The following is a 15,999-nucleotide window of genomic DNA, read 5'->3' on the forward strand; positions in this document are numbered from 1 at the left end:
GGCAATCATTTATTTTAGATACATCCTTATTGCTCATTCATAGTTTCATTTTGAGATATGGCGCTGATTTTGTCAATTGACTTGTCGATCTGTCAGCCAATAAAACTAGAATGAAACCTTTGACTGATGTGCGTACTACATGGATATTGTTACAAGTAAGACCGCTTTATTATAAGCTCAGATACAGTATGAACGTTACAAACGTTACTGACACTGGAATCGTATTATTGTTTGACTGGGCCGAATTATTCTACAATATAAACGTCCATAACAATGTTTTGTTCGAAAAGTAAATTATCGCTGCTGTTAAATATCCTACGTGCAATATATAAAATGTGGCCTCTGGAGTGTTAACAAGCTTTTCTTTGATTTGAACGGGTGACCTTGGTTTAGATTCAATATAACCAAGTTTCAAACTTGGTCAAGGAATCATCAAGATATACATTCTGACCATGTGTCATGAAGATAGGGTCATAAATGTGGTTTCTAGGGCGTTGACAAGCTTTTCCTTTGATTTAACCTGGTGACATAAGTTTTGACCTTACGTAACCAGTTTCGAACTGATCTGGAGATCATTAAGATAGACATTCCTATTTCCGAAGCTCAAAAAACACCTTGCTGGAAGAAAATATCAAACGCGCAAAAATTTCGGTTCGGCTATTTTCTACTGTCTGAACAGTATACCTCAAAAAGATTATGAAAACGCCTTTAAAAATTGGATTATAAGACTGAAGCATTGTAAATAACATGGTGGGGAGTATTTTGAAGGATTGAGATAATTACTTTGGCACTGTTTGTTAAGCATTTCTGAAAATTGGCCTAGTTGCATTCATATTTGAACACCCCTCGTATTTGCAATTGCCACAAAAGATGATTTTAAAACGCTCAAGGAAACCAAGGAATAGTAAGCTGAGAGATCATCGAAGAATTTTACAATTCTGAATTTAAATCAATGAATATTGCAATTTGGAAAGAAATGCTACTGAGTCATATCGACGAGGAAACTGCTACACGTTTTTTTTTTACTAATAAGCAGCTTTATGCCCTCACGATAAATTTAGCCAGGTGTAATGTTTGCTATACCCTATTTATGGAAACTTGCAACTGAACTTCGGATAAAACTTCACTTGACAAAGTAACGTTAATCGGTAAATTGTATTTTGTTAGAGCTTTTTCAATTCAAATTAGCAAAGATGATATGTAGACTGACGACCGCATATATTCGTGGCGTATTAATTTTAAATAAAGTTGGTCCAGGTAGACACGGTAGTATAGATTTGAATTGGTTTTAAATCCGAAAATAGAATATCAAACAGATCATTAAGTTACTGCAGTTAAGTTAATAAATTTCGATATTTTATAGGTTCGTCTACGAAAACCTGACAGTCGCGGCTACAGCCTCGACTTCATATTTTAATAAATTTAGATTAATAACTTAATGTCATTAGCAGTAAATATTCTACTTACCTTTGCAGGATTGGCAGATGTGATGAAAAACAGAAGTATGTATATCAGAAGACCAGCAACACACACAAGATTTTGGGGTTGATCCAAAGCGACGTCAATAACAATGTATACAATAAGGAAAATAAGTACTCCAAGGCGCAGAACCCTAGATAACACAACCACATAAAAATAATCGAAAATGTAGTGTAAGATGACTTATTTACAGTCTATAAAATGTATTCGTATTTTCTGTTGTTGTAAAAAAATCATTTGTTTTTAGAATTGGCTTCTACTTGAAGTATTATATTTAGAGAAAAGAAATGCTTGTTTTAATGCAAATGGTAAGTTTATATTTCGGAATATACTAGTATACCTTTGATGAATGTAAATGCCATAGTAATTCTTGGTTTGCACAAAAATTTGTTACTATTAGCTGCGCAATGACACCCATAATGTTACTCATATCTGTGTAAATAGTTTAGTTTTGTTTTGTAGAAAACAAGATTGACTTTCAATTTTACCTGGTCAAAACTGTTTGTTATAGGGCTTTAAGTTGCCTGTACAATGAATAAAATCTTATAAGAAGGTCTTCGTGAAACATAGACACAATCAAGCACAGTATCAGCAGAAATAGTTTGACTGAGTCTGTATGTTAAAGGTAATGAAACGTGCAACACCATTTGCGCCTCTACCACCAGTTGAAGCGGATTTTATTTGATCAAAAGTAAGGTATGATCCCAAACGGTTAGAAAAAAGAGAACAATGTTATATAGCTACTTCTGTCTGATTGTTTCCATGTATCCAGTTGCACTTCCGTGGACGATATTATGACTTAGTGAAAACCAATACCCCGTTCTTCTTTTACATTAAGGAAATATAAATTATATGAATTTTACATTACCAAGCAATGACGGTTCCAAATATCCTCGTACAGTTATTGTCCATGTATCCCTTCTTACGAGCAAGCCATCTGAGAACATCACTTTCATAATGGCGATACACTTTCATGACGACGATCAGCGCAATGCCAAACACTGAGAATCCAAGAAGACGCCATGAGCCCTCATCGCCGAAGCTTGAATATTACAAATATTTATAGGGTACATTCTGTGTCTGGATGCGCATAAACAACTGACTTATCAAGAAAAGGTGCGTGTCATTCAGACCAGATTCAATGTATGCATTTCAGCTTCACAGATAAGTGCGTATGTGATTTGTTTTTCATGTCTAAGGTCATGTACCCACCCATTTCTCTCTCTCTCTCTCTCTCTCTCTCTACAACACGCACACATGCACGCAGAGTATCACACATTACAAAACCTTACCGGAAGTACAATGCATAACTTAGGTATGCACAATATGCCAGTAGTAGTAATATATAAATTGTGGTCCAAATGATCTTGCTATGTCTTTTGTAAGACGTCCCGACAGATTCTTGTATGCTTAGTATGACTTTTTGATACGCTTGCATCTCTTCTTCTACGGCGATTTCTTTAATTTTTAGCTCCTCATCCAAGATATCGGTAACCGTCTGCAAGATGAGAATAATTAATAAAATAGACTAAAATCATGATATATCTTTATAATTTAAACCACATATAAGTTACATTCCAGTCACCTAGTCAACAATGTGGTTGAAATATACAACATTTGTTCGGACGGCGTTAGTGTTCATTGTTGCATAGACACATTTTGAAGCATTTCAGTACTATCTAGTAGTACGTGTTTTATCTCTACAGCTGGATCATTTTCAAATGACGTATCAATGAAATGGACTCGATGTTTTTATAATAATCGTAGAATTCATTAGCAGTTCTAGATGCTATAGTTCCAATTAAATCGGTATTAGGGGAATGACAGATGTTGCAATTTCATCACTTCGTTAACAATCAAACCAAGTCTGCTAGTATTTTGCTTCGTTTATTTCTATGCTTCCATTGTTACAGTCACACATACGGATATGTCCGTGCGTTGAGGTACGGTGCGGATAGGATTAGTTTGTGGGTGTATAACAACGGAGCAGTACGCCTTAGTACGGGAAAAATGGTGAGAAACAGAAGACAAACAAAACAATACAGGACGCGAATAAGTACGGATAGGTACGAGATACTACGTTGAATTACGTTTTACTGCGCCTTGCAACTTGCCCAGCGCACGGACGGGTCTGCGGTAAACTACGTTGAACTATGCTTAAGTACGAGAAGCCTCGGATAACTACGTTCAGCTACGGCGAGGTACGTAACAACACGGATAACTACGTTTAGGTACGTTTAACTACGGATGAATAAGTTTCAGCCAAGTTGGACTAAAGTCACGCTCAAATGGCTACGGTTCGCTCAAATTTTTGTGCATGTTCAAAAGTTGGAGAAACTTGCCAGATTAGAATAAGTTTTGAATACGTTTTGATCACGTTTTGGTACGGATTAATACGAATGACTACTCTGAGGTACGGATCAGGTACGGATCGATACGGATTACTACGTTTCTGTCCGTAGCTAGACGTAGCTATCCGCGCCGTATGTGTGACTGGGGTATTAGGGACTTCTAACAGCATGTTTATCTTCTTTAATATCAACACTGATAAATTTTCATGCATCTGTTTTGTACCAGTTAATGAACTTTCATAATAAAATACTCTTCCAAATACGAATGAAAACAAAAGTTACGAAATAAAAATACCTCTGTATCTACATGCTCAAATCCACTGTTTTCATACGTTTCATGATCAGTACGGTGTTTAATTCCAGTCATTTCAACTGACATTTTTGTTGTATTGTTTCCCTCAGCTGAAACTGGAGTCAAATTTGTTTTAGATATGTAAAACACGAAGGTAATATGTGTGAATGTTTAAATGATAAAATTAGGTTGACAAAAAATTGGAAAATCATGTGGCATAAGCTGATAATTTATGCATTCTCAGGCAATCATTCATTTTAGATACATCCTTATTGCTCATTCATAGTTTCATTTTGAGATATGGCGCTGATTTGGTCAATTGACTAGTTGATCTGTCAACCAATAAAACTAGAATGAAACCTTTGACTGATGTGCGTACTACATGGATATTTTTACAAGTAAGACCGCTGTATTATAAGCTCAGATACAGTATGAACATTACAAACGTTACTGACACTGGAATCGTATTATTGTTTGACTGGGCCGAATTATTCTACAATATAAACGTCCATAACAATGTTTTGTTCGAAAAGTAAATTATCGCTGCTGTTAAATATCCTACGTGCAATATATAAAATGTGGCCTCTGGAGTGTTAACAAGCTTTTCTTTGATTTGAACGGGTGTCCTTGGTTTAGATTCAATATAACCAAGTTTCAAACTTGGTCAAGGAATCATCAAGATATACATTCTGACCATGTGTCATGAAGATAGGGTCATAAATGTGGTCTCTATGGCGTTGACAAGCTTTTCCTTTGATTTGACCTGGTGACATAAGTTTTGACCCTAGTAACCAGTTTCGAACTGATCTGGAGATCATTAAGATAGACATTCTGTGAAGCAAAAATGAAAACTCTAAATGGCTAAAAGGACCAAAACAGAAAATTTTGCACCTTTCAGGGGCAGTAACTCTAGACCCCTTGATGGAATATAGCCGGTTTTCAAAAGGAACCGAGATCTTATTGTTGTGTGTAAGTGTGGTTAAAGTCGAATGTAAAATGTTACTTCTATCTTGTTCACAATATAAAATTAAACATAATTTGGCTCTTTCACGGGTCAGTCAGTGGTCGTAACTCATCATGGAATCCGAATTAAAGATATTTTGCAAGTTTGTATCAAATTAAACCATAAATGAAGCCTCTTTATGGTTACAAAATCAAACATAGCACATTCTGGCCGTTAAAGAGGTCGTAGCTCTAGAAAATATTATGGAATCTGGCTTGTTTTCGAAAGGAACCGAGATATTATGCTAAAATAAGTTGTGCGAAAGCTTGATTCAAATCAATTTCAAAATGTTGTCTCTACCGTGTTCGCGAGAAACTGTGGACGGACGAAGGGCGATCACAAAAGCTCACCTTGTCACTACATGTGAGCTAATAAAAACGGTTTGCAATGGGTAATTATTGGGGCTTTAAATTTTGAACACATTTCCTATCAAAAAACAAAAATGCGGTTGCATGAATATTGTAACGAAATCTTTCGTTGTTGGTAACCTAATTAGACCGACTAAGGAAATAGAGAATATTAGGATACTGTCTTATAAATTTCGATTTATTAAGTGAGTCGAAAAAAATATAAAAGTCGAGGCTCTGCCAAGAATATTATAAAATAGCTGAAAAACAAAGGCTAACCTTGTTTTGTTTTATACCCGACCTCTCTGTTCTGCTGACCATGAATGAGTAATTTTTATTTGCTGCCAAGTAAAGTCTTGTCCGAAAATCAGTTGCAAAGCGGATACCCATTCTCACCAAGCAAACATTAGACGTGACTTATACACACGCCATAATGCCGCTTGACAAAATAAAAGGCAAACCGTTTCCTCGATGATTTAATTCAATAAGATTACATTCCAGATGCAATAAATTCCTTGATTTAAGTGCAGAAAGCTAATTTCCTGAACAAATGATTATAGGAGTAATTTTCCGTTTCTCCGAAAGTTTCCATTATAATATAAAAACTTTTTTGTGGTAATTGCAAATATGCTATGCATACCCTATACATAAGTGAGATGGTCTCACAAAAGCTTCAAGCTGATTGTAACCGCTTCCTGGAAAAACCAGTACTGATGTCATATCAGAAGTCATGGTCGTGACCCCAGTGGGGCTCGAACCCACGACCCCTGGATTGAGCGGCCGACACATTCAAAACTAGACCATTGCTCCCCTATGTTAACCTTTTTGAAAGCCTTAAACTTATTATATTTAGTACTTAGCTTTTATTTATTTCTTTATATATACGTTACCATAATTAGCGCGACACGACAGAAAACGAACGAATTTCTTAAGATTATTTATCTTTAAATCTAAGATAAGTTCTAGTTTATTAGTTACCTTTTATTTTCATAAAAGTCTGTGTTTACCTTTTTTATTAATATTATACATATATACAGATTCATGGAGGTCTTTAATACATTTGTACGTACAGCTCTGAAGTGAAATTGCTAGATGATTTAGAATAATTTTGGACTTCTGTGAGATATACAAATGAGTAATGTCTCAATGTTATCTTTATTTGTTTCGGTTTACTTTAAATCAAATAAAAGCACGACCGAGGAATTCTTATTCCCACTGATAATGATAATACCGTCATGTTATCAATGTTTCCTGTTATATTCATCTGTGCATTTTTGTGTCAATTTACAAAAAAATATAATTTTATCAAGTGTTTGCTATATGAATGATGATGCGTAATTGCTGTCTTTATGCGCTCTTGAAAAGGATAAATTTCGATACATTCCGCGTTAAGGGATCTTTTTCGGCTATCTAATATAGATGAATGACAAAATTGTATGAACTTTTAAGGTTCAGCAAAATATCACCAAACCACTGGAAAGTTTGGTCAATGAACAACATCTTTACTAATAATCTACTTCTCCAATTTTACTGTACTGTCCCATATGACTGAATACTTAAAATATTCTCAAAAAGTTGTCCTTTAAATATGAATGTCATTGGCTGAAAATTATGTTAAACGTACCTAGTATGTGGAATTTCAGCTCTGTGACATAATTGCAAATACATCAAAACGAAGACAGATTTATTGAAAATGATGAGCTTTTAAAAGCGCTGAAATTGTTTAAAGGCGTTTCCCTTTACAGTCCTTTTGTGGAATTCAATAAAGTAAACTGAAAATGCTTTTAAAAAGAAATATATGTGTTTTGCATGGTCTTCAATTTTAATGTAATTTTCTGAATTTCCGAAGGATGACAAAAACAAAACAAAAAGATACACGGCCGCACTGGGCAATGCACACTTAAAGCTATGAAACGTGCATGTACTCTGTACTTTTAACTACGATCGAGTATTTATAAAGCAAAAGAAAATGTTTTAAAAGCAAAATTTTCATGTCTTTTATGTGGAACATATTTTACAGAACACATATTTTACATCATAATTCTAGGAAACTTTGACAAAATAATAGGACTAAAAAGGAGGGGCCGAAAAAATTAGGACGAAATGACCAATTTAAAATCGTCAAGGGATACGAAATGACCATAATGGGGACAAGTTGACTGGTAGACGAGTTGACTAAGGGACGAGTTGACTGTTAATCGTTCACGGGAGATCACACCGTTCTGAGAGGTTTGTAGTCGAATTCACTATCGAGAGGATTCAGGTTTATGACGTAATCTATTTCCACAAAAGTCTTGCAACGGATTATACTGTCTAACAATACAGCTCAGAGCACCTGCACACCCCTTAAAAGTTTCTATTCTATTCGAAAACCAGTGGAATTTTTGGCAACCGATCAAAATGTACAGTTTTAATCAAATATTAAATAACCTTCATCCCAGATATTTACAGGAAGTAAAGGAGAATTCAATACCGGCCTGCGGCCGGGAAAATATTCATTTCTTTGCAAAAATATTAACGATATAATTCAACCTAATGTTTTCATTACCATGAACCATTCTTATGTCTTTAGATCAAGGTTTTGTAGCCTTATTACAGACATTAAAGTAAAACAAAAGAGATTCTTACGTGACTTCAATGAGCTCAACTGATCAATATCAAGAACAACTATTTATAGTAATGATATACACTACAAATGTCCTACCGAGATACTTACAAAAACAACGCTTATGAAGAAAACGAATGACAAAAAATGATAGGTGGAGGATGACTCATGTCATAATTAAAAGTATGTTGTTATTTCTACCTTAAGTTCGATTTTCTTTAAAAGGCTTAAAATGAATCTACGAATCTTAAAACTCGTAAATGTATACATAAGCACATATGCTGGAAATAGATTGTTTTTATAAGGACTCAGTTAATTCATTTCTTTTTGAAATGAGTATCATAATCAGCTAAACAAAACACAATAAACAACACGGCCATGGACCTAATTCAGATATTTTAATGGAACCAATTTGGATATTTATCACTACCGACCCTCATTTGACTACAAAAGAAAATCAAGAAGTATTTGGATTAAACTTGAATATATATTCAAGATTCGTTGCAGTTCGAGAATTTGTTCAAATAAGCTACGGTTTCGTCTATGTCAAATTACTCCAGACCTCCTCTTTGATGCTGCCGTATGTTTACCAGAGACTCATGTGGACACTACAAATTAAATGAAATAATTTTTAAGTGACATAGTTCATCGAAACTGTTCATCATGCAGTTTGATAAAGATTATTCGACATGCACAGACTTACATAATTTCGACCGACATTTTATCGCAAGTTGCACAATTGATTTCTAAAGATAAAATATCGTGCCTCAGTTAAACGAATATATTGTGCGATTTAAACACGTGTTGCACTAAAATTGTCTTATCATTCTGGAAACCATCGACAGCATAAAAGTTTCTTCTATTCTATACCTAGCGGGGAAAGTAAACATTTATCCGAGCACGCGCCGGGGATAGATATTCCTGTCTTTCTCTAGGGAAAACCTCGCTAAAATAGCGTGCACTAAGGTAACGTCACATAGTACTGGTACCATTGTGACGTCATAAACTTTATAAATAATGTCAGGAAATACCCAAGCCTATTTATCTCCACGATATATTTTGAACATGATAGGCAAGAAAAATGATCTAACATGTCTGCCTGTGTAAGACAGCTGTTTTCCCTACCCTCGGGACAGCATGGATAAAAAAATCCTCGCTAACGCTCGGTTTTCCATTCCACACTGTTCCTCGGGTAGGGAAAACCCCGTCTTACACAGGCAGGCATGTAAGATCCTTATAGTCTTACGGTAAGTTTTCTTGTTGCTTTTTCAGCAATAATAGGGATTTTATATCAGTCAAAATAAATGAATTTCATGGACTTGCAGCCACTTGATGTAGCTGTCAGATAGCCTGATAAAAATGCTAATGTTTATGATTAATTTTTACCATGAGAGATATGTCGAAGTTGATTCGGGTCAGGGCATGCCATTCCTCAGATAAAGAAAGACAGCATCATGAAACACAGAGAGGATTACAAATTAATTGTTATTGTTTTTTTTTTTTTTTTTTTTTTTTTGTTGTTGTTGTTTTTTTTGTTTTTTTATGGTCGTAAATTGTTTTTGCAAGCAGAGATATAAAGTAAGAATACATTAGTACGTACATTATACTTAAAAGTGACTATAACTAAAACAAATTTAATCATTTATTTAAAATTTAAAAAAATGGGAAGAACATCTGCTTATTATCTAAAACAATGCTAATTTGCTTTATCTTTGAAAGTGATACCAATATCATAATTCACATGTGAATGAACACAACACACATGGCCAAATATGTAAGCTCTAAGTTTTGCTTATCAAAATAACCTGTCACCACAGCAAGTAGCAACAAGTATGTTATTGCATGCCTTATCGCCGATAAATAGCATGCAATAACATATACTTACAGTAATGATTTCAGCTATGATTATGAAGGCACTGAAATTGTTGCAACTTCGTTAAGTATAAATAATGAACTATTTATAGAATATAGTTTTGAAAACTTGGAAATATCATGTATGTTTATACAAGTATTTAATACTGTTAAATTTTTGATTATTTTTCAATAATTTGTGGCATTGGAGGCTGTTGTCTGAAGGTCTAACGGTCCGTCTTGTTTTTACAGTGTCCTACACAAATACGGTTAGTGAATTCAATTGTAGTAAACATGGCAAAATTAATAGCCTAAATCCTTCTTAACACTTTTCAGTCGACCTTCGACCTTGTATTTAAAAAAGTGCTTATTACAAGATGTGTTAAAATATGTATTTCTAATAAATCATATTCTTTACATTGTAAGCCCGCCCGCTTAGTGCAGTAGGTAGAACGTTGGTCTACGGATCGCGGAGTCGTGAGTTTGAGCCTCGGGCGGGGCGTATGTTCTCCGTGACTATTTGATAAACGGCATCGTGTCTGAAATCATAAGTCCTCCACCATTGTTTCATGTGGGGAAGTTGGCAGTTACTTGCGGAGAACGGGTTTATACTGGTACAGAATCCAGGAACTCTGGTTAGGTTAACTGCCCACCGTTACATGACTGAAATACTGTTGAAAAACGGCGTAGAACCCAAAACAAAACAAAAAAAACAAAAATCTTTAAAATGTAAACAGACGGAAGTGTACCACAATCAGACTCGAAATACATGTATGCATGTCCCGTTGCATATATTCCAAATTATCTAACCCTTTATCAGTATTCCTAGTATTAAGACTCATTCATTTTAATAAAATTTAAAATTATCTGATAAAAAGTGGGCCATGATGACCCTGGATCGCTCACCTGATTAATATTAGCTACATGTTTCAAATGTCAAACTGATGCTAAATTATTAAGAAAGTGGGTCACATTCTTGGTCACTGAAAATAAGTGTTAAGATCGGTGTGCAAAACTGTATGTCTTCCAAATTTCAAGGCTGAATCTTTAAAAAAACAAGAAAGTAGGTCAGTAGGTCAAGGTCATAGTCAAATTACCCCCCTAATTACTTGACAGGGTAATACAGGGTAATAATATTAACAATCTTGGAAGAGGACCACAAGGAAATGATACATACTATATCAAAGGCCTAGGTCTTGTGGTTTCAGACAAGAAGATTTTTAAAGATATTTTCCTGTATGAGCCTATGTAAAAATTGGGACCTCGGGTTGAGGTCCATTAGATGATGTCACCTGCCAAACATCAAGGCTCTACGCCTTGTGGTTTTGGACAAGAAGGTTTTTAAGTTTTTCCTTTCGGTTGCCATGCTAACCAGAGTTGTGTGTGGAATTCAATTAATTGAACAATTTTTAAGGGAACCACCCAAGGAACATCCAGGCCACGTTTCATCAAGTTCCACCAAATGGTTTCAGAGAAGATTTTGTTTAAAGGAAAGTGTGGACGGACGGACGACGGACGGGTGGACGGACGGACGCCGGAGGTGAGCGATCACAATAGCTCACCACGAGCACTTTATACTCAGGTGAGCTAAAAGGCATTGTAAATTACATCGGCGTAGATATACTGCGGCTTAAATGATGTTTACATTTAGTTGCAAAGTTTCACCTGCACTTAATCAATCTTTGTCATGTGAACCAACGTTCTCATTGCGGGAAATTTGCGTAGGGTGTATTGTGTGCCTATTAGGACCTGGTGCAATGAACATTTACCCCGATGCAAATTTTACGTGGGATGTTTTTTTCCGTCATGTAAAATAACAATATTTACAGTGTAGATGAGTTTCCGTACTTGAAGATATAAATAGGTGATGCATAAGGTTAGGTGGTATTAAATGCCTCCGCTACTATTTTCTATGTAAAAATTACAATTTATAGCAAATTCTTATCAGCATGTCTAGTCTTTCACTTCCTGCGAGACTACTCTTGTCAGGAAATACCTACATTCACTTTTATTTTACCAAACAGCTTCGTCTCAAATTTAGAAGCTTATAACGTAGCTTAAAACCATCCGCAGACATTCCGCTTTGCAATTAAGCACCAACAAAGCTTATATATTGCATAAAAATGGCCTTTACTGTCGAGAAAATTGCACTATATATTGATATGGACTCCATTCGAGAGGACCAGGGAGGCATATCCGGCTAATTGCTACTTTCATGCCATAACAGTTTCAGTGAATCTCATGACCCAAAAAAGGCGGAGCATACTTGATCACAACGCTCGTTTACACGTCGTCGGCATATATATTTACCTCGAATTTAAGCTGCACATGGAAAACAGGCGACGTTCTAATGGGGCATTAGAACAGACGCCAAAGTCGCCGTTAACTGAACGTTATGCCCTTCTGCATAAAAATACAAAATTCCTCTACTGATAAAATTATGTTTCAGAAAGGTACAGCCGGATATATTTTCTACTCTCGATTTTGGAGAGGCCGAGTGGTTAAGGTCGGTGACTTCAAATCACTTGCCACTAGCCGATGTGGGTTCGAGTCTCACTCGGGGCGTTACATTCTTAATGTGCTGGCCCGCTAGTGATGAGATAATGCACGGCAGGGCACCTGGGGTCTTCTTTTACCATAAATGCTGGAATGTTGCCAAATGACCTATAATTGTGTCGGTGCGACATTAAACCCAACAGAATAATATTAATAAATAAATTCACGGCAATTTTGATTCCTTATATGGTTGGTACGTGAAAGTTGTAAACCTCATATGGGATGGGCACTTAAATAAAAGATTTTGTTTATTCATGTCTCTTGAATATACCAATATAGCCAGTGTAACAGCCCAGTTTTTTCCCCAGTCCGATTCCACCCCCCCCCCCCCCCCCCACACCCACCCCCCCCCCCCCCCCCCCCCCACTTCATTTTTGTACACACAAGGGGAGAAAAATCCAACCAGTGGGTTTTTTCTCCCCCATGATAATTTCCCCCGACTCCAACCCAAAGGTGGGGGGAAAGAATCAGCTAGTCAGTTTCATACAGACACGTACATATCGGGGATGTGGGGGGATTTAGAAACAACTAGACAGTTCCTTCCCAATTCACCATGTATCATTTATATATAGATATTTACATACTAGTGGGTAAAGTGTATCATTCAGACATGTAGATGCATACATACTAAGGAAAGAACCAACTAGTCCGTTTCTTCCCCTTTCACCGTCTATTATTCATACAATAACTGTCATGTTGATACATACACACTAGGGGGAAAGAACCAACTAGTCAGTTTCTTCCCGCTGCAGTGTGTATTATTCAGTCAGTAATTTTCTTCTCATTACTCTTACATGTAAACACATACATACTTTGGGGAAAAGAATAAGCCAGTCAGTTTCTTCCCCCTTCAACGCCTGTTGTTCACACATGTAGACACATACATTCTAGGGGGAAAGAACCAACCAGTCAGTTTCTTCCCCCTTAACAGCCTATTACTCACACATGTAGATACATACACACTAGGGGGAAAGAACCAACCAGTCAGTTTCTTTCCCGTTCACCATCTAATATTCACACATACAGACACATACGTGTACATTATAGGGGAAAGAACCAACCAGTCAGTTTCTTCCCTCATCGCCGCCTTTTATTCACACATACAGACACATACATACTAGTGGGAGGGGGGGAAGAACTAACCATACAGTTTTATCCTCCTTCACCGCCTATTATTCACACATGTAGATACATACATACTTTGGGGAAAGAACCAACTAGTGAGTTTCATCCCCCTTCACTGTCTATTATTCAAACATTTAGACTCATACATACTAGGGTGAAAGAATAAACCAGTCAATTTCTTCCCCCTTCATCACCTATTATCCACACATGTAGACACATACATTCTAGGGGCGGGAGAAGAACCAACAAGTCAGTTTCTTCCCCCTGAACAGCCTATTACTCACACAAATAGATACATACACACTAGGGAGAAAGAACCAACCAGTCAGTTTCTTTCCCGTTCACCATCTAATATTCACACATACAGACACATACACAGTAGGAGGGAAAGAACCAACCAGTCAGCTTCTTCACAGCCTATTATTCACACATACATCCTAGGGGGGTGAGAACCAAACAGTCAGTTTTTCCCCCTTTAATGTACATTATTCACACATGTAGACACATACATACTTGGGGGAAAAGAATAAAACAGTCCGCCGCCACCAACTAGTCATTTTCTTCCTCCTTCAACGCCGATTATTCACGCATGTAGATCCATACATAATAGTGGGGAAAGATTCAGCCAGTCAGTTTTCCCTCCTTCACCGCCTATTATTCACACACGTATTACTCAAACATGCAGATACATACAACAGGTAAGTTTCATCCCCCTTCACTGTATATCATTCAGACATGAAGATACCTACATATAAGGGGGAAAGAACCAACTGTTTCTTCCCCCTTCACAGTGTATAATTCAGACATGCAGATACATACATACTGGGGGGAGAACCAACTAGTCAGTTTCTTCCCCCGCACATCCCCACCCCCCCCCACCCCCCACCCCCGTCCACCCCCCAGCCTTCATTGTGTATTTTTGAGTCATGCAGATATACACATACCAGGGGGAAAGAACCAGCTGGAACCAACTAGTCAATTTCTTCCTTCTTCACCATGCATTATTCAGATATAACGATACATGCACACTGGGTGTGGGGGGGGCGGGAGAGAGAACCAACTGGTCAGTTTCTTTCCCCTTCAGTATGTGTTATTTTTTTGGTATGTAAATGTATTCATACTAGGGTAAAGGACCAACTAGTCAGTCTACCCTTTTTTGTTCGAGTACAAAATCCAAGGTGATAACAACTAACCAGGGAGGAGGGACAAATACTAAACAAGCATCTGAAAAAACAACTGGTTTGGTTTTTTGTTGTTGTTGTTTTCACCCTGTTTTTTTTTTTTTTTTTTTTTTTTTTTTGTGAAAAGAAAAAAATAGGGGGAAACTAATCAGGAGAGGGGTATGCACAAAAACTAGTGGGAAAAAAACAACCAGCGGGGGTGGGGAGAAAAACTAACTGGTTGGTATTTTCTCCCTTGTTTATGCAAAAAAACTAGGATGAAAACAACAACCAAGGGGGAGATAAAAACAAACGGTTCTTGTTTTTTCTCCCTTGTTTATGCACAAAAACTAGGGGGAAAACAACCAAGGGGAGAAAAAAAACAACCGGTTGGGGTTTTTTTCTCCCTTGTTTATGAATTAAAACTTAGTAGGGTGGAAAAACCACCAGGGGGAGGGAACAACTAGTTGGTTTTTTCTCCCTTGTTTATTGACAAAATCTAAGGGGAAAAACAACCAGGGGAGAGAAAAAACCAACCGGTTGATTTTTTTTTTTTTTTTGCTCTCTTGATTATGCACAAAAAAACTAGGGGGAATAGAACAACTTGGTAGGTGGGGTGGGGGGGGGGGGGGAAAAACAAAAGAAAACAACCGATTGTTTTTTCACCCTTGTTTATGCACAACAACTAGGGGGAACCAACCAGGAAGAAATCAGCCAGTTGGCTTTTTCCCCGGGGAAGAAATCAGCCGGTTGTTTTTTTCCTCGGGGAAAACCTGACTGGGGTAAAATCTGACCGTTACACTGGGTTTTATCATGTTCTAACTTCTATACGACCAATACATGCCAAGTCATGCATACCGTCTCCTTTAAAATGTTTTAAGATGATATTTCGTTTAAACAGATAAGGCGGTGTTTATCCTGGGGTCAACTACATTTTCATATCAGTGAGATATATATACAGATGAAAATATGAAAAAGGGTGATTACGTTACTGAACAACTGAACAAGGCAAATGATAAGCTCAGGTGTAAAACCTGACAACGCCATAATAGTGGGGAATGTCTCTTCCTGATTCAATGTTTACTCATGCTGTTATCTTGATACATGTAACTAGACAGGATTTCTGATATTTGACATCCAGTTATTCTTTGCATTTCCATTGCTTCCTTATTCGACTTAATAAACTGTCGTCTGCACTTTAGGACTTAGATATAAAGTGTTAGCACCAGA

At 36.7% G+C, this 15,999-nt stretch overlaps 1 protein-coding gene across 1 annotated transcript; it reads right to left on the reverse strand.

Annotated features, from left to right (window-relative positions):
* Positions 1-169: 169 nt before the first annotated feature.
* LOC128546817 (uncharacterized) lies at positions 170-4,280 on the reverse strand. Its single transcript, XM_053518176.1, has 5 exons — positions 4,126-4,280; positions 2,772-2,977; positions 2,348-2,521; positions 1,468-1,612; positions 170-250 (listed from the first exon to the last, which is right to left on the reverse strand). The coding sequence occupies exons 1-5, from the start codon at positions 4,207-4,209 to the stop codon at positions 170-172; spliced, it is 690 nt and encodes a 229-aa protein (XP_053374151.1). The 5' UTR covers positions 4,210-4,280.
* Between the last annotated feature and the right edge of the window lie 11,719 nt (positions 4,281-15,999).

This window comes from Mercenaria mercenaria, chromosome 11 (assembly GCF_021730395.1).
Source record: "Mercenaria mercenaria strain notata chromosome 11, MADL_Memer_1, whole genome shotgun sequence".
Classification (NCBI taxonomy): Eukaryota; Metazoa; Mollusca; class Bivalvia; order Venerida; family Veneridae; genus Mercenaria; species Mercenaria mercenaria.

Excerpts from the sequence above, each read along its gene's own strand:
- LOC128546817 (XM_053518176.1), bottom strand. The coding sequence starts at position 4,209 with ATGTCAGTTGAAATGACTGGAATTAAACACCGTACTGATCATGAAACG. Across the intron at positions 2,522-2,771 it reads AGTTATGCATTGTACTTCCG|CTTCGGCGATGAGGGCTCAT; the intron begins GTAAGGTTTTGT and ends GTAATATTCAAG. Across the intron at positions 251-1,467 it reads CATCTGCCAATCCTGCAAAG|AATAATTCGGCCCAGTCAAA; the intron begins GTAAGTAGAATA and ends TTTATATTGTAG.